This window comes from Neovison vison, chromosome 1, assembly GCF_020171115.1.
Source record: "Neovison vison isolate M4711 chromosome 1, ASM_NN_V1, whole genome shotgun sequence".
NCBI classification, from domain to species: Eukaryota; Metazoa; Chordata; class Mammalia; order Carnivora; family Mustelidae; genus Neogale; species Neogale vison.
This window is the reverse complement of record NC_058091.1, coordinates 218,873,440-218,893,117: the sequence shown is the minus strand read 5'-3', so window position 1 is coordinate 218,893,117 and position 19,678 is coordinate 218,873,440. Positions and strand designations below refer to the sequence as shown.

Genomic DNA, 19,678 nt, shown 5'->3' with positions numbered 1-19,678 from the left:
TGAGCAGAGATCCCGATGCGGGACTCGATCCCAGGACCTTGAGATCATGACCTGAGCCGAAGGCAGCGGCTTAACCCACTGAGCCACCCAGGCGCCCCTATTTTTAGTTTTTTTGAGGAGTACCCACACTGTTTTCTGTAGTGGCTCCAGCGATTTATCCAGTCTGATACTCTACCTTTTAATTTAATCTAATTATTGCATTTCTGACAGAGATGAGGAAGTATTCATTGAAAATCTTATCTGAGGGGCGCCTGGGTGGCTCAGTGGGTTAAGCCGCTGCCTTCGGCCCAGGTCATGATCTTGGGGTCCTGGGATCGAGTCCCACATCGGGCTGTCTGCTCAGCAGGGAGCCTGCTTCCCTCTCTCTCTCTCTCTCTGCCTGCCTCTCCATCTACTTGTGATTTCTCTCTGTCAAATAAATAAATAAATAAATAAATCTTAAAAAAAAAAAAAAAAAAAAAGAAAATCTTATCTGACCTTTGATAAAAATAAGACAAAATGTCTGTTGTACATTTCCAGGTAATAATTGATTTACTGTAATGTGATAATTGATATGATTGGACTTAAGTCTACCATCTCAATATTTCCCACTTAACCCATCTGTTTTTCAGTTCTCATTTGCTGCCTCCTTTGGGTTATTCAGATAATTTAGTGTAATTTTTTATTTTCTCTCTTGTACCATTTTACTTTTTTTTTTTTTTTTAAAGATTTTATTTATTTATTTGACAGAGAGAGATTATAAGTAGGCAGAGAGGCAGGCAGAGAGAGAGAGGAGGAAGCAGGCTCCCTGCTGAGCAGAGAGCCCAATGCGGGACTCGATCCCAGGACCCTGAGATCATGACCCGAGCTGAAGGCAGTGGCTCAACCCACTGAGCCACCCAGGCGCCCTACTTTTTTTTTTTTAAAGATATTATTTATTTATTTGACAGACAGAGATCACAAGTAGGCAGAGAGGTAGGCAGAGAGAGGAGGAAGCAGGCTCCCTGCAGAGCAGAGAGCCCAATGCGGGGCTCGATCCCAGGACCCTGGGATCATGACCTGAGCCGAAGGCAGAGGCTTTAACCCACTGAGCCACCTAGGTGCCCCCCATTTTACTCTTTATACTTAATACTCCACAAGAATTAAGCTCTTAAGAGTACATTCTGTTTATCCTTCATCTTTTGTGCTATTATGCGTTTCATTTTTACATTACCCAATTTTATGTCCAACTTATTTTGGCTTACAGTCTTTTATCTTTAAAGGGAGTTGAGCACAAAAGAGAAACTAGTTCTAATTTGTAGCCATGTTTAATATTTATTTATTTATTTATTTATTTATTTTTTAAAGATTTTATTTATTTATTTGAGAGAGAGAGACAGTGAGAGAGAGCACAAGCGAGGAGAAGGTCAGAGAGCGAAGCAGACTCCCCATGGAGCTGGGAGCCTGATGTGGGACTCGATCCCGGGACTCCAGGATCACGCCCTGAGTCGAAGGCAGTCGTCCAACCAACTGCACCACCCAGGCGTCCCACCATGTTTAATATTTAGCCACCAATTTTGATGCTTTTCATTTCTTTTTGTAGGTCTGAATGTCAGGTCAGTTGTTGAAAATTTCTCTCAGTTTTGATTTATCTGAAGATCTCTGTTTTAGCTTCACTTTTGCAGGATATTTTTACTGGATATGCAGGTGGTTTGACAGTTTTCCTTTCAGTGTTCTAAAATTGTCATTCCATTGTCTATTGGCTTCTAGTATTTCTGACAAAGAATCAGTCATATTTATGTTATTCTTTCCTCATATGTGATAAATTGTTTTCTGTGGCTATTTTTGAGATTTTTTTTCTTTAACTCTGGTGTTTAGCAGTATGGTTATGATTTGCCCAGGGATAGTGTCTTTTCAATATTTTTTGCACTTTGTTCTTGCTCTCTGGGACTCCATTTATATGTGTTAGTCAGGTTACTAATGCTCTGTTCGTGTTTTTCAGATTTTTTTTATATTGGTTTCCGTTACTGTGTTCACAAGTTGACTAACTTGTCTTCTCCTTTCTTCAGTCTGCATATAAGCCCAGTCAGTGAATGTTTCATTTCTCATGTTATAGTTTTCATTTCTGTAATTAATACTTGGTTATTTTTCTTAGTTTCCTTTCTTCTGCTGAGATTTCCCTATCCATTCTTTATTTGCCTTTAAATCATTGAACATATTTATATCAGGTGCTTTAACTTTCTTGTCTACTAATTTCAATGTTTATGTCATGTTGATCTATTTTTGTTGAGTCTCTTTTTATTTCCTTGTGTATCACATTTTTCTATCTTTTGTCATGTCTTATGGAGGTTTTATTTATTTATTTATTAAAAAGATTTTATTTATTTATTTGACAGAGAGAGATCACAAGTAGGCAGAGAGGCAGGCAGAGAGAGAGGAGGAAGCAGGCTCCCTGCTGAACAGAGAGCCCGATGCGGGGCTCGATCCCAGGACTCTGGGATCATGACCTGAGCCGAAGGCAGAGGCTTAACCCACTGAGCCACCCAGGTGCCCCATTATGGAGTTTTTTTTTTTTTTTTTTTTAAAGATTTTATTTATTTATTTGGCAGAGAGAGATCACAAGCAGGCAGAGAGGCAGGCAGAGAGAGAGAAGGAAGCAGGCTCCCGGCTGAGCAGAGAGCCCGATAGCCCGATACGGGGCTCGATCCCAGGACCCTGGGATCATGACCTGAGCTGAAGGCAGCGGCTTAACCCACTGAGCCACCCAGGCGCCCCCTGGAGTTTTTTTTAGTTGAGTACTAGACATTGTGGATGGTATGTTTGACAATGTCTAGATTATGTTTGTTTTTTTCCTTTGAAGAGTGTTGTTTTATTCTAAAGAGTAGCTAATGTTCTCCCAACTCTCCTTGTTCCTTTCAAGGCTTGGTTTTAGGCTTTAATAAGGCAAATCTAGACTGGTCCTATTCTAGGTTTCTCATCTGAATCATAGAAAATAATTTGAATTACTGTTTTCTATCTTCTCCAAGGACTATCATATTAGTAGTGTTCTAGATGCACAGGAGAGAAGGTAATTCATTATGTATAGGGGATGTTTTAGGGCATTAGGATTTAATTCTGCTAGAACCCCAGTTGAGAAAGGCTGTTGTAAGACTGTGGTCCTTATCTCTAAGGACTGTGGCTATTCTGGTGTCTGAAGTAAACGGGTGAGAACTTCCCATTTGTGTGGGCTAGGATTCTCTCACCTCATTGTGTTGTGTGGCTGCTAGTATCTTTCTTTTGTTCTCCTTCCTAGTAGAGAACAACCCCTCCAGGAAGGGGTTGTTCTCTACTAGGCCTTATGCTTTGGGCACGTGGAACCCAGATGTAGAATAAGGACCTGTGGGATACTTCTACTGGGCTTGGGAGGCTCCCCTCCCCCCCTTTTTAAAGGTTTTATTTATTCATTTCACAGACAGAGATCACAAGCAGGCAGAGAGGCAGGCAGAGAGAGAGGGAAGCAGGCTCCCTGCTGAGCAGAGAGCCCCGATGCAGGGCTCAATCCCAGGACCCTGGGATCATGACCTAAGCCGAAGGCAGAGGCTTTAACTCTCTGAGCCACCCAGGCACCCCTTGGAGGCTTCCCTTTTAAATAGCTGTCTTTTCTCTAGAACCCCTGAAGATTCTCTGTCTCCTTAGCTCAGCGAAAGTTCTGCTCCCTTTGGCCTTTATTTCCTTTTCATTGCTTAGGAAATGTAGCCCAGTCAGAGAGAGCCAGGGTGAACACTGGTACATCTTACGTGTTTCCATTCTTTCTGGAAATGTGGGATTGTGGTTTTCTTTGCTCTTACCATTGTTCAGTGTTTGGAAATAGTTGATTCATTTATTTTGTTCAGTGGTAATAAAGTTATTTTTGGTGGGGTTGGATGTGTTAAGTAAGCCTGTAACCAGTTACTTTACTAGCGTTAGAGGTGGATATAATGGAATTTTATAATCATGGAATTTAGTCTGGAGTAGTTCCTGCCTATAAATTCAATGGAATAACAATTTAAACATTTAAAACATTTAAAAAATGTTTTATATTGTTCTCAATTATATTCCCATTTAGGTAAAATATGGTGTAGTGTTGTTTTAAAATTGAATAATGCCTAAAGCCTATTTGCATTTCTTTTAGGATGTTTAATTTAGTGATGATAGCCTGTAACTTTTGAGGAGATTTTTAAAGAATAAAATAATCTTCATAGGAGGGCGCCTGGGTGGCTCAGTGGGTTAAGCCGCTGCCTTCGGCTCAGGTCATGATCTCAGCGTCCTGGGATCGAGTCCCGCATGGGGCTCTCTGCTCGGCAGGGAGCCTGCTTCCCTCTCTCTCTCTCTCTGGCTGCCTCTCCATCTACGTGTGATTTCTCACTGTCAAATAAATACATAAAAAATCTTAAAAAAAAAAAAATCTTCATAGGAGAAAGATGATGATCTTTGAAAAGTTCTGTGTTACTTGGTAATAAGTTTTATGAAGAAGATCAAGATTGGAAAAGAAGGGTAATCTATAGATGAAAAGATGTTAAAGTCCTATGAAGTTTTTAAAAAGTGGGCCAGGTTAAAGTAAAGAGTTTAAAGATGTGCCCTTGAGTGATAAACAGTAAGGAAAGGCAAGAAAGTGTGTTCTTTTAAAGTCAGGTGGGTGGTTAGGTTTTTTCAGAGGGAAGAAGGGGGCCATGAAGCGCTTCTTATAATTGTTCTCTGTTTTTGTTCACTAAAAACTTTGATTTTTATATTTTCAATAAAAACTTTTAGACTACTGATCTGTAGAAGGGAGAGATTAGTGATTATTTACTCCTCCAGGGTATGTATGCATTTTTTGACATTCTCAAACACAGACTTTAATGACTTTTGGATGGAATCCTAAACTTTAACCATCTCCATCTTAAAGTAATCTGGAGTGCAGCTGAGAATGATGCAATCTTTGGTGCTCAGATAATCAAGAAATATTCCTTAATATGAAAATGGTTCTAAAGATAAACTTTGCCTGATTCAAAAATTGCTTAGTTGAGGGTGCCTGGGTGGCTCAGTGGGTTATAAAGCCTCTGCCTTCAGCTCAGGTCATGATCCCAGGGTCCTGGGATCGAGCCCTACATCGGGCTCTCTGCTCGGCAGGGAGCCTGCTTTCTCCTCTCTTTCTCTGCCTGCCTCTCTGCCTACTGGTGATCTCTGTCTGTCAAGTAAATAAATAAAATCTTTTAAAAAAAAATTGCTTAGTTGTTTCTTTACAGTCTCTCTTTCATGTCATAAAAAACATTAAAATAATAACAAGATTTTAATTTGATGCAAGTATATTAGTTTTTAAAAAACTAATAGTAGTTAGCTTAATTGATTATAGTTTGATCTATTACCAGGCTAATGGACTTTATTTATTTGTATTCTCTATAAACTTCACTTCTATTGCTGATTTATGCTGTTGATTACAAGGAGGTTCAGATTCTAAGGAGGTTCAGGAGGTTCATAAGTTTTTTTGAAAAATTTTTTCATTTGAGAGAGAGACAGAACGCAAGCAGGGGGAGAGGCAGAGGAAGAGGGAGAAGCAGACCCCTCACTGAGCTTTAGAGCCTGACGTGGGGCTCAATCCCAGGACCTGGAGATCATGACCTGGAGATCATGACCTGAGCTGAAAGCAGGTGTCCAACCATTTGAGCCACCTCGGCACCTCTTTCATTATTTAAAGCTGGAGGCTTAAGCTGCTTGCCTCTGGGCAAAGACATTATTTATTTATTTTTTTAAAAGATTTTATTTATTTATTTGACAGACAGAGATCACAAGTAGATAGAGAAGCAGGCGGGGTGGTGGGGAGCAGGCTCCCTGCTGAGCAGAGAGCCTGATGTGGGGATTGATCCCAGGACCATAGGATCATGGGATCATGACTGGAGCCAAGGGCAGAGGCTTTAACCCACTGAGCCACCCAGACGCCCCTGGGCAAAGACATTATTTAGGAGAGAATCATTCGTTATTATAAGAATTTTATTTTAATGTTTATTTTTAAATGTAATCTTTACTTTTTTTGATACTCTTTTCAGATACTCTTTTTTTTTTAAGATTTTATTTATTTATTTGAGAGAGAGAAAGAGAGAGAGCACAGGCACAGAGGGAGTGGGAGAAGCAGGCTCTCCACTGAGCAGGGAGCCTGACATGGGGCTTGATCCCACAACCCTGGATTGTGACCTGAGCCAAAGGCAGATGCTTAAGTGACTGAGCCATCCAGGTGCCCCACTTTTTAATTTTTTTAGAGAGAGAGAGACACACACACACACACGCACACAGATGTACATGTGAGCAAGGGGGATGGGCAGAGGGAATGTGTGTGAGAGAGACTTTCAAACAGACTTCATTTATGCCCGGTGCTGAGCCTGAGCAGGGCTTCCTCTCATGACCCTGAGATCATGATCTGAGCTGAAACCTAGAGTTGGATTCCTAACTAATGAGCCACTCAGGCACCCCTGTAATAGTTACTTTTTTAATGGGAGAAAATTACTATAGGTGTTTTTTTCTTTTATTAACAGAATAAATTTAAACGTGAAGAGAAAACAAATGGATGGAGAATAGACAAAGCCTTTCGTAAGTATTAATATCTCTTTTACAACATATCATTTGGAGATCGTAAAAAATGACCAATCTTTTGTGTTTAGTTCCATTGTGTTTTAGATTTGTTTTGTCTCTTTATTGTCATAGGAAGAACAAGACTGGAGATTTTTCTCTTGAGGAGTGCAGGTCTGGGAACTGATAACAGATCTGTAGGGAAGGGAGGGGATAAGCAAAAACATCAAGAAGCAAGAAAGCAGAGCTCTGAGTTCCAGAAGTTATAGAGGAACTGAGATAGAGAGATCTCATGCTGGGGAGGGGCAGAGAAGGAGGGAGAGAGAGAATCTCATGCTGACTCCCCCCTGAGCACCTGACGCAGGGCTCGATCCCAGAACCCAGAGATCAAGACCTGAGCCAAAATCAGGAGTTGTATACTCAACTAACTGAGCCACCCAGGTGGCCCCTGAAGACACCATTTCTAAATGTTTTTTATTTGAGGAAACTGTATTCAAGAAATTTCTAGAAGAGCTTACACTATAGATGATTCATTCTTGTGGTCATTCAGTAAACAATACTGAATATTTCCTGTGTGCTAGTTAGTATTCTAGGCATTGGGGATATAATGGTGAACAGGGCGGATGAGAAGCTTGTTAGAGCCATAAGTCTAACTGAGTGGGGGAAAGGATAAAGTCAGTAAGCATCGTTAATTGCAGAAAGTGAGTAATTTCTAAGAAGAAGAAAAGAGCGGGTGAAGAGTGGATGTGTAGATCAAGTTGTCAGGAAAGTTTTGTCTGAAAAGATGGCATGTGAATTTATACCTGATTTGAAACAATGATACATATTTTTTAGCTTTTAAGTAATAACCTCATTGAAATGAACATTTTTTATTTTTAAGTCTGGAGGAAAACATCAAGGGATCTGACCGAAAAACAAATTTGTATGCATTGTTAAAAATAGTACTTGTAGTAACTCCTGGCTAGCTCAGTCAGTAAGAGCTTGCAACTCTTGATTTCGGGATCATGAATTAGAGCCCCATATTGGGTGTAGAGATTACTTAAAAAAAAAAAAAATTAAACCTTTATCTAAATAAAGGTTTGATACCAGGCGCTTGGGTGGGTCAGTCGTTACGGGTCTGCCTTTTGCTCAGGTCATGATTCCAGGGTTAGGGGATTGAGCCCTGCCATTGGGCTCCCTGCTCGGTGGGAAGCCTGCTTCTGTCTCCCCTATTCTCCCTGCTTGTGTTCCCTCTCTTGCTGTGTTTCTCTCTGTCAAATAAATTAATCTTTTTTAAAAAAAGATTCAGTACTTATTTAAAAAAAAATAAAGTAGTACCTGTATTCTTCGTCTGGAAGACAGTTATCAATGTTTCATGATAAATAAATGTATTCAGTATCCATCTGCTGGAGTGCTAATCTCAGAACAAAATCTCAAGTGAGAACTGATAATGTGTTTACTTTATGAGTAGGCACTAAGGCAGGTGACTGGACTCTACACCCAATGTTGTGTTGGGCTCTCAGGGACATGACTTCCAGGAATGACTCCTGGAATATCTGGATTGTTTTGGTCCTCAGCCTTCTCCATTTTGGAGACGTAGTCCTGAAACCGTATTACATTTGGTGCATTATAATAAGAAAAGAATCTATAGATCTGCAGTCTTTATGGGGGTGTAGAGGCATTGTTAAAATCATTATAATAGAAAACTGTTAAATTCACTGATTTGGGTGCTTTATAGTGGAAAATTAAAAAAAAATTAAAACCTCAATTTTTTTCTTTTATAACATTTTCAATTCCTTTGAGAATTTTTTTTTTTTAAAATTTATTTAAGCATTTTCTAGGTCCAGCTTGGGGCTTTAACTCACAACTCCAAGATTAAGAGTTGCATGTTCTACCAGCTGAGCCAGCCATGGGCCCCATCCTCAGAGAATGATTTTAATGGTGTATTTTTCAGAATCATTGTTGTGGGTGGTCAGAACAGAAAAAGACTGGGTCCACAATAAACAGGGCCTTCAGGAATTCCAGGTTTGGGCTTGGTTTTTGAGGCTGATTTGTTTTTGTTATGGTATATGCCGCTATTTCTTTCTTTCTTTTTTTTTCTTGAAGATTTTCTTTATCTACTTGACAGAGAGAGCAAATGAGCACAAGTAGGTGAGCAGCCGAGGGTGAGAGAGAAGCAGGCTTCTTGCTGAGCAGGGAGCCGACTGCGGGGTTCAATCCCAGAACTCTGGGATCATGACCTGAGCTGAAGGCAGATAGTTAACTGACTGCCACCCAGGCGCCCCTATATACCTCTTTTTCTGAGGCCATGTTGTAGTCATCTTGCAGTTAAACCAATCTTGGTGCTTATGTATATAAAGCACAATTTCTTCTACATTCACTGTATTGTTGGATGTAGATATTAGGCAAGGATTTGACTCCTGTAATGGATTCATTCCTGGTTTGTTCATGGCTCGTTCTTTTTCTTTTTCTCTTTTTTAAAGTAGGTTCCACACCCAGCATGGGGCTTGAACTCACGACCCTGAGATCAAGAGTCCTGTGACTCAGTCTGCTGACTGAGACTGCAAAGCACCCTGTTCATGGCTTTTTCTGGTGTAATGTTGTTGTTGGCTATTTAGTGAGCATGGTCCTGATCAAAATTCATTTGCTTCCTTTTTTGCTGATACTTGGAAGAGTAAATAGTGAAAGGGTTGTGTTGAAGAGAGGACATATGGTGGTGGGGAGGCTTTTGAGGAATTAGTCATACTAATTCTGAGCAATTCTGCATCCTTTAGTCTTTTCTTAAAGTTGATTGATAATTTACTTACAGTGCAATTTATAGTTTGAGTTGTGACAAAGAGTATACCTGTATAACCACCACTCAAAATAAGGTGTGGAACATTTTCATCACTTCGGAAAGGCCCCTTGTGTCCCTTTCTAGTCCGTTTCCATGGCTGTCTTGATGCAGGACCACCGCGATTTTCATTTGAGTCATCATAGGTTAGTTTAGCTTTGTACTAGAACTTCTTATTCATGGCATCATACAGTATATATTCTTTTATGTCTGCCTTCTTTTAGGCAGCATTTTTGAGATTTTTCCTATAGTATTACTTATATCAGTACATAGTTCCTTTTTACTTTTTTTTTTTTTTTTTTAACTAATGCAGCTTATTCCTTTTTATTGCTCGGTTTTCCTTTGTTTGAATACTACAGTGACTAGAGTTGGTTGTGCATTCTCCTGCTAATAGGTCCATTTGCTTTTGACATCATGATACTTGAAAATTCTTTCTCTTTTTAAAATAAAAATTTGAAGGTTCTTTTTCTTTTTTTTTTTAAACAGAGGAAAAGCGCCCTTTTGACTTCGATTTTTTTGCTCATTTGCTTCAGAAAGTTCTTGCTGAAGAAGAGAAAAGAAAACAAAAATCTGTTAAAAATCAGAGTTTAAAGGAGAAGAAATCCTCTAAGCCAAGGAAAAATGTAAAAGGTAAAAGGAAATGTGTTCTATTATTTAATAATAATAAACTTGGAATGTTGTCCCTTAAGTCTTTGAGCATTCCTTTGTAGTTCAGGTAGTTGAGATCATCAGGGCATCAATTGGGGAGAATTGGTTTTTCTCTAATCTTTTAGTTATCTTGCCCAAAGTAGTACTTCCTTGTAAATTTTATAATCGGCATGGCTGGTCTCTTTGACATCTTTATTGCATCTAGGGCATAGTTGTGGCTAATAAAAGAGCATTGGAATTTGGGGGTGTCGTGTTTGGTTACTTATCATGATTTTCCTTTGTATAACCTGGCAGTAAGTTATAATATTTAAAAAGTGGAACTCTGATACTTTTTCTTGTGACTGGATTGTATTGTTTGAGCACAGTTTATTTCTTAGGGTTAATGTTGACTTGTACTGGGTAGAAACTTGTTTGTATGTAGGTATTTGTATTTTTAGGCAGATACTTTCTTAATCATATGAATTTTGGTCTAGGAGGACAATGTTTACCTCTAGGAGGACAATGTTTAAACATTCCAGTACTTTAAAGAATCATGGAACTATGGCGATCTTTGTATGTTAGGTAGTCCAAATCCCAGACCCCTTCTGTTTGTTTTAGTCACTTGGAAACAGCCTTGGAGATCTTGTTCCTTTTTCCTCAGGTCTCACAGTTTTCGTAGTGGAAGAGGCAGGACTTGAGCCTAGGGCCATTAAGAGCCTGCTTTGGGGGTCTGCAAGACTACTGCTAGGTTTGATTATTGGCTTGGAGAGTCACAAGATCCAGCATATAGTTATATAAACAGTTGAGTTTTTTTTTTTGTTTTTTTTTTTAAGATTTTATTTTATTTATTTGAGAGAGAGAGACGGTGAGAGAGAGCATGAGCGAGGAGAAGGTCAGGGGGAGAAGCAGACTCCCCATGGAGCTGGGAGCCTGATGTGGGACTCGATCCCGGGACTCCAGGATCACGCCCTGAGCCGGAGGCAGTCGTTTAACCAACTGCGCCACCCAGGCGTCCCAACAGTTGAGATTTGTTAAAGTAAAAGGATATGGAATAAATTCAGCAGAGGGAAATACATGTAGCTCCAAGTTGAGGGGAATTTAGGTGCAAGCTTATGAGTCCTCTCACCTAGAGTTACCCAGGATATGCTGCTTCATTCCCATAGCAACAAGTCGTGAAGAGATACGTAACAAATTGTCTACCAGCAAAGCTTGTTAGAAACCCAGTATCTGAGGTTTTTATTGGAAGTTGGTCATATAGACACCCTCTGCCTGGCACATATCAGAATTCAGAACTCCCAAAACGAAAATAGTTTTTCAGCATAAACCACATTGTTTGTACAAACATTTTAGGCCACTTTTGTCAGGCTGGTGTGAATTCTCCCTAAGAGCAAGTTTCCAGACACAGCCCAAAGGCCAACCTTTTAAGCAGGCCTTTGAAGGGATAGCAGTGAGGCCTGCCACATTAACTCTCTTCTGCACAGAGCAATTCTGCATTTCTTTTTCTGGAGCATGTCTGTATCACTTTAAACATCGTATTGGTAACTACAAAATCATTTCATTCTTTCGTCATTTCTTTTAGTAACTATACATGGCCCTTGGAGATTAAAATAGGTATATTAACATGATTATTATGTTATAGGTGAAAGCATGAGTAAATCATTGTATCTTACTTAATGGGAGAACTTTTCAGATATATAATTACAAGTCTCAGAATTTAAAAATTACTGTTTATTATTCTGTTAGAGAATCCAGTTGTCTTCCCAGTTTTAAAATCTTGTTACGACTTTTTTTTTTTGAACCAACGTAAATGACACTGAATTTTATTATTTTTTAAAGATTAGATATTTTTAGAGAAGATGTCTTGATCGACCATGGTTGTGAAGTTAAGTTTGTTTTTGGTTGATGTCTCCATGGTGATCTCTTGTTTGGTTTTATAAAAGTGATTTATTGTTTTCATCTTTTGATACAGTTAACTGTGAATATGCCTTCATAAAAAAGGCACTAGAAATTGTTTAAAAATATTTGTTAAAAAGATTGTTCATTGAAAAATAAATGGTGCAGAAAATAAGTTTGTTGAATTATCTTTTGTACCCTGCCCTGAGATCAAGTTGTCCAGATTTTCTTTCTTTTTTTTTTTCTTTTTAAAGATTTTATTTATTTATTTGACACAGAGAGATTACAAGTGGGCAGAGAGGCAGGCAGAGAGAGAGAGGAGAAAGCAGGCTCCCTGCTGAGCAGAGAGCCCGATGCGGGACTCGATCCCAGGACCCTGAGATCATGACCTGAGCCAAAGGCAGCGGCTTAACCCACTGAGCCACCCAGGAGCCCTGTCCAGATTTTCTAGGGATAACTATTAGTAAACTTTTTGTTCAAGTGTATGGGTGTCTTAGAGGATATGTAATTGTTTTTGCTTAATGAGATCATATTGTATATATTTTCTGCAACTTGAGTTTTTTGGGCAACAATTTTTTTAAAATCTTTCATATTACTACTTACAAACCTACCTCATTATTATTTGTTGTGTGGATTTTTTTTAAAGACTTTATTTATTTATTTGACTGAGAGAGAGACAGTGAGAGAGGGAATACGAGCAGGGTGAGTGGGAGAGGGAGAAGCAGGCCTTCTGCTGAGCATGGAGCCCGACACTGGCTGAATCCCAGGACCCTGGGATCATGACCTGAGCCAAAGGCAGATGCTCAATGACAGCCACCCAGGCAGCCCTTTTGTGTGGATTTTTTATAGCATAAGTGTATTACAACTTCTTTAGTCATTCCAGTTGGATGTGTTAAGTTGGCTTCAAACTTTTGCCCAGATATCCTTCAGTATTTATCTTCTCCATCTTTTAAGAATTTTTCTTTAGGTTATTTATATGTTTATGAAAATATCTTTTATTTTCAAAGTGAAAAAAGTTGCCAGTGAAGGAGGAAATGATGATCCAGATGTATCTCCAAGCACCAGAAATTCAGACACAGAACCATCTCAAAAGGGTGCTCAGATAGTTGAAGAAGAACAGCACTCTCAAACTTTAACAGCACAGGATTCAGAACAGATTGCATTAGAAACAGACCTAAATCAAAAGAAAAGAAGAAGAAAGAATCAGGATGAAGTTGGTCAACAAGAAGTAAAAAATCTTTCAGAAAATGCCACTGTTCAGTTAGGTCATTCTAAAGGAGAAACATACGAAAGTAAGTTTCTTATATACATTAATAGTTCCTGTATTACTAGAGAAAACTTGTACTGTAGTATGATGTGTAATTTAAGTAATTCTGAGTAGCACCAACTAGTAGCACTTAAGTTTTGTAGTCTGTATTCATGTTACTGTGTTGAATCCTTTTGTTTTCAATTTAAAGGAAAGAAGTTTATTGTTGAGGGGTAAAGAAACCAAAGTGACCTGTGGAAATTTTTCTCGGATGTTTCTGGGGCACTTGGGTAGCTCATTTGGTTAAGCATCTAACTTTTTTTTTTCTTTAAAGATTTTATTTGTTTATCTGACAGACAGAGATCACAAGTAGGCAGAGAAGCACGCAGAGAGAGAGGAGGAAGCAGGCTCCCTGTTGAGCAGACAGCCTGTTGGGGGGCTTGATTCCAGAACCTGGGATCATGACTTGAGCCAAAGGCAGAGGCTTTAACCCACTGAGCCACCCAGGCGCCCTGGTTAACCATCCAACTCTTGATTTCAGCTCAGGTCTTGATCTTTTTTACTTAAAACCAAACAGTGATTAGGAGTCATTACAATGTATATAGTTAACTGTATATTGCTTGTGTCTCTTTTCTTTTTTTTTTTTTGAAGATTTTATTTATTTATTTGACTGGCATATATCACAAGTAGACAGAGAGGCAGGCAGAGAGAGAGGAAGGGAAGCAGGCTCTCCACCGAGCAGAGAGCCCGACGCAGGGCTCTATCCCAGGACCCTCAGATCATGACCCTAGCCAAAAGCAGAGGGTTAACCCACTGAGCCAGCCAGGCACCCCTATTGCTTGTGTCTCTTAATAAATCACAAGTGTTCATGATCTATGTCTATAGAGCACCTTTGAATCCACAATAAGTTGTTTAATTTTTATACAAGAGCTACTGAAATGTTTCCTTCCTTCCTTCCTCCTACTTCCTTCCTTTCTTCCTCCCTCCCTTTTTTCATTTCTTTTCTTCTTTCTCATTCTTTTTTTCTTTCTTACTTTTTTTTTTTTTAGCTCTGTTAGAATGCAGGCATTTTGACACTCAGGATTTGCTAAGGTATGAGGGCTAAGAGATTTGGGCATTTTTTAGTCTCTTAAGAATTCATATGTGGATTACTTAAATAATCAAGTAAATAGAGAAGAAGAATATAGTAGCAAATCAGAAAAATGTTTCTATAGAATTTAAATTTTATGTAATTCAGTTTTAGCAATATGATTTTAATAAATGAGTCTTGGTTGTAGCGTAGTATAAGTTTTAGGCATCACAATATTATACTCATTTGTGGTTTTCTAGTAAAGATACTACATAAAAATCAGAATAGCTCAGTAATTAAGAAGTTGGACTTTGGAAATCAAACAAACCTTGGTTTAGATTCCAGCTTTTTTGTTTGCTAATTATGACCTTAGGTAAGTCACCTAAGATCTTGAACGCAGGTTCTTTTTCTCTCTGATGGGTTTACCACCTTCTAATAGGATTGTTTTCACTATTAAAGGAGATAATGCATTTGATGGGCTTAAAGTTTCTGCACTTAGTAAATACTAAGTAAATGATAGCTGTTACTATGTTATTAATTATGATTTTTCTGAAGGAGCAGAATAGATGAGTCTACCTGTAACAAGTTATTTTAACCATTTAAAATTTAAGCAAGATAGGGGCGCCTGGGTGGCTCAGTGGGTTAAAGCCTCTGCCATCGGCTCAGATCGTGATCCCGGGGTCCTGGGATTGAGCCCCGCTTCGGGCTCTCTGCTCAGCAGGGAGCCTGCTTCCCTTCCTCTCTTTCTGCCTACTTGTGATCTCTGTCAAATTTAAAAAAAATAAATAAATTAAGCAAGCTAAAAGAATGCTATAAACTACCCAGAAAATTTGGGGTGATCCTCAAAACACAGTTACAACTTAAACAGTTGTAAGTTCATTATCTTTTTAAAAAATTTTTTTAAAAACTTTTTTCTAAAAAGAAAAAAACCCACTTTTTCCTAATTTAAAAAATTTTTTAGATTTTAAAAGTTTTTATTTGTTTTTTTTAAATTAACTTTTCATTAATGTTCTAAAATTAAGATCTCTGCCTTACATAGAGGAACTTGAATGTGGAATGCTTTAATGATTGGTAGGAAAAATGCTGTTTTATGTAAATTCCTTTGGCTTTAACCTGGGTGGCTCAGTGGGTTGGGCCGCTGCCTTCGGCTCTGGTCAGGATCTCAGGGTCCTGGGATCGAGTCCCGCGTCGGGCTCTCTGCTCAGCGGGGAGCCTGCTTCCCTCTCTCTCTCTCTCTGCCTGCCTCTCCGTGTGATTTCTGTCAAATAAATAAATAAAATCTTTAAAAAAAAAAATTGATGTTTTTAGAATAACGTGCATTTTGTATTCATAGATAAAGATCAGTCTTTAAGGGAGATAAATGAAGATGAAATCAATAAGGAACAGAAGCTTTCTTGCATACAGAATATGGATGACATTGTGGATTTATCCTCCAGTGAAAAAGCTGAGAAAAGAACTGACCCTATCCTTTCATCAAGGTATTTTGCTATACCTTTTCTGACTTTGTTTACATCTCCTATCAGTTACTGAGAGGGGAGTGAAGTCTCCAGCTGTAATTGTGAACTTGCCTGTTATTCTTTTCAGTCGTATTTGTTTTTCTTCAATTCTTTTGAAGCTTTTGTTAGGTGCATGCCTAGCTAGAGTTGTTGTATTTTGGTGAAATCACCCTTTTATCATTTGTGTGTATCATTCTGATATTGCTCTTTTTTTTTTTTAAGATTTTATTTATTTATTTGACAGACAAGAAATTACAACTAGGCAGAGAGGCAGGCAGAGAGGGCGGGGGAAGCAGGCTCCCCAAGGAGCAGAGAGCCCAATGTGGGGGCTCAATCCAGGATACTGAGACCGTAACCTGAGCCCAAGGCAGAGGCCTGACCCACTGAGTCATCCAGGCGCCCCACTGATACTGCTTTTTGTTCTGATGTTTACTTTGCTACAGCGGTCTTGTGGTTGGTGTTTGCATGGGTTTCTTTTTTCCTTTTCTTTCTTTTTTTGTTGGGAGAGAGCAAGCACGAGGGGTGGGTTGGGCAGGATAGGGGCAGAGAAAGAGAGAGAGAGAGAGAAGCCCCAGCAGGCTCTACTCTCAGTGTGGAGCCCTTGTAAGGGTCTATCTCATGACCTGACACTTAACCAACTGAGCCACCCAGGCGGCGTGAGTGGCTTATTTCACTTAGCATAATGTTTTCAGGTTTCATCTGTATTGCAGCATTTGACAATATTTCCTTTTTTAAATATATTTCTTTATTCATGCATCTCTCAGTGAACATTTAGGCTGTTTTCATCTCTTGGCTATTTTAAATATTGCTGTAACAAACATTGGAATGCAGATATCTCTTTGAGGTTCTGTTTCCATTTCTTAATTTCTTTTAGATAAATACCCAGAACAGGGATTACTGATCCTATGATTGTTCTGTTAATATTTTTTACATTTTATTTTATTTTTTTACCTAAAAAATAGTTTAACCCCAATGTGGGACTCAAACTTATAGCCAAGATCAAAAGTCACATGCTGTACTGAATGAGCCAGCCAGGCACTTTTTTATTTTTATGTTTTTGAGGAGCCTCCCCACTGTTCTTCACAGTGGTTGTGCTATTTTACCTTCCCATCAGCAGTGCACAAAGTTACCAGTTTTCCATATTCTCACCAACACTTACTATTATCTGTTTTCTTTGTGTTTTGAAGGTGGTTATTCAGATATAGGGGAGATGATACTTCATTATGGTTTTGATTTGCATTTCCCCATTAGTGATTGAGGAGCTTTACATATGTTTATTGGCCATTTGTATGTCTTCTTTGGAGAAATATCTATTCATTCCCCTTTCATATTTTTTAATTAGGTTATTTAAATTGAATTATAGGCATACCTGTTATATTTTGGATATTAAGCTTGTGTCAGACTAATGGTTTACAGATTTTTTTCTCCCATTCCATAGGTTTTCTTTTGATCTTGTTGATTATTTCCTTTGCTGTGCTGAAGCTTTTTCGTTTGATACTGTCCAACTTGTCTGTCTGTGCTAGTTCATACAATTTGGAAGATTAACAGTTTCTTTGAAGCTGGGCCTATGGACCTTGGGTCCTTAATTTGCTAGGTGACAGACTATTTATTTATTTATAAAAAGATTTTATTTATTTATTTGACAGATTACAAGTAGACAGAGAGGCAGGCAGAGAGAGAGAAAAGGAAGCAGGCTCCCTGCTGAGCAGAGAGCCGGACGCGGGGCTCAATCCCAGGACCCTGGGACCATGACCTGAGCCGAAGGCAGAGGCTTTAACCCACTGAGCCACCCAGGCGCCCGGTGACAGACATTTATATTGTGACTTCAGAGATATAACTAATTTAATAAAAGTACACCTAAAAGATACTGTGGCAATTTTTAGGGGAGAAACAACCCTGTAATGACTGCTAAGATTCTAGCTGGTTTTGTAAAAACAGCTGATTCTTAAATTATCAATTACACAAGAGCAAAGTGTCATGAGTGGTAAAGACAATTTGAAATACATTTCTGGGGTGAAAATGTATTAATAAATCTAAAGCTGAAGTAATTAAAGTAGTGTATTACTGGCACAAGGACAAATTGTCTCAGCAGAAGTGAATATAAAGCCTAGGGGGAAAAAGTTAGGAATCTGATAAATGGGGCAGAGGTAGCATTAGAAATTTGTGGGTGAAGATGGAATGAAATATTCACTAGATGTTTAGATATATCTAGTATTAGATAGTATTGGATCCTTATTTCACCCTGTATGCTAAATTTCTGATAGATTCAGGACTATAAGGATGCTGAGTGGGTCAGTTAGTTAGTGTCTGCCAACTGAGCCCACTTAGTCAGTGGGTCAGTTGGCAGACACTGGTTAGTGTTTGGCCTGATTATGATCCCAGGGTCCTAGGATCGAGTCTTGAGTCTCGCATTAGGTTCCTTGCTCAGCATGGAGCCTGCCTTTCTGTTTGCCTGCCACTCCTCCTGCTTGTGTGTGCTCCTGCCCCCCCCATAAATAAATAAATAAATAAAATCATGTGTAAAGCAAATCTTGAAAACTTTTAGAAGAAGGTATTTGGAAATACCTTTGTGATGTCAAGGATTTCTTAAGGTGTGAAAAACAAAACTTTAAAAGATAAAATTGACGAATTTGACCACAGTAAACTATTTCTTTTGACAAAAGGTTTCACAAGGAAAGTGAAAGGCAAGCATAGTATTGGGGAGGTTTTATGTATGGTATCTAACCAGCAAATAACATATAAAGAGTTCTTATTGATTAGTTGGGAAAAGAAAACACGCAGTAGGAAGAATGAGGTGAATGTTGTATGTGTTGCTTTTGGGTGCCAGTTAGTACATGGCCATCATTTATATCATTATTGGAGTATTTCATAATATGGCAGTCTTGCTTTGGCATACAGTGCTAAGTGCAGCTTATGCATATTGGCGCTGTGTCCTCGGATTTATAAAACTTTTGGTTAACAGACTACCATGCCTGTATAAGATTGAAATGAGAGATTATTCCTTAATATTGCTCTGATTTTGCACATAGATTTGATTTGTCAACCCCATATAATTAAGAATTTTTCATTTTGACTTGAGTGTTTTCCTATGCCTTTTAATTTGTGGCTGTTACTTTCTCTCTAGATACAGGTTTTTTGTTGGTTGGTTGGTTGGTTGGTTGTTTCTGAGAGAGGGAGTGTGTGCGAGTAGGGAGAGAGGGGCAGAGGAAGGGGGAAAGATTGATTCTTTTTTTGGTAGAAAACTTGCTTTCTTAAGATTTTATTTAAATTCATGTTAGTTAACATACAGTACATTATTAATTTCAAGGATAGATTTTAGTGATTCGTCACTTGCATATAACACCCAGTGCTCATTATATCAAGTGCCCTCCTTAATGACTATCACCCAGTTATCCCATCCCCCAACCTCCTCCCCTCCAGCAGCCCTCAGGTTGTTCCCTAGAGTTAAGAATCTTAAGCAGCCTCCACGTTCATTGTGGAGCCTGACTTGGGACTTGATCTCACCATCCTGAGGTCATGACCTGAGTCAAAAATCAAGAGTTGAATACTTAACCGACCAAGCAACCCAGGCACCCCTGAAGATACAGTTTTTAGCAATATGGTACAAGAAGGATCATAGAAAAGCCAAAATATTTATATTGATAATACCAAAATACAAAGTATCGTTTTCCCAGTTGTTTTATATATTAAGAAATATTTTAAGTAGTTATTATAATTATTATAAGTAGTTATTATAAAACACATATTACTAAGAATTCTTTTCCTCCTGTATTTTCATTTGCTTAGTGGTCAACAAGATGCCACATCACTAGGAACTGAAGCTTCAGAATCAAGCCCTTCAGGTTTGCCTTTATCAGAAGCTGGAATTAGTGCACTGTGTGAGGTGAATAATGTTGAAAGGAATTATACAGAAGAAAGCAGTGTTGACCTAAAAAATAAATCATTGTAAGTATTTTATATGTTAGGATTTTAAAATTTATTTTCAAAATTGTGATGATTTCTTATTTAAGAAAGGATAA

The 19,678-nt window shown here is 38.6% G+C and overlaps 1 protein-coding gene across 1 annotated transcript in view; it reads left to right on the top strand.

Annotated features, from left to right (window-relative positions):
- Positions 1 to 19,678, top strand: part of BDP1 (B double prime 1, subunit of RNA polymerase III transcription initiation factor IIIB) — a 96,316-nt gene that overhangs the window by 15,435 nt on the left and 61,203 nt on the right. The window contains exons 8-12 of the mRNA XM_044267515.1: positions 6,483 to 6,537; positions 9,815 to 9,958; positions 12,856 to 13,140; positions 15,497 to 15,641; positions 19,446 to 19,604. Coding sequence (XP_044123450.1) covers positions 6,483 to 6,537; positions 9,815 to 9,958; positions 12,856 to 13,140; positions 15,497 to 15,641; positions 19,446 to 19,604 — 788 coding nt within the window. The remainder of the gene's footprint in view (positions 1 to 6,482; positions 6,538 to 9,814; positions 9,959 to 12,855; positions 13,141 to 15,496; positions 15,642 to 19,445; positions 19,605 to 19,678) is intronic.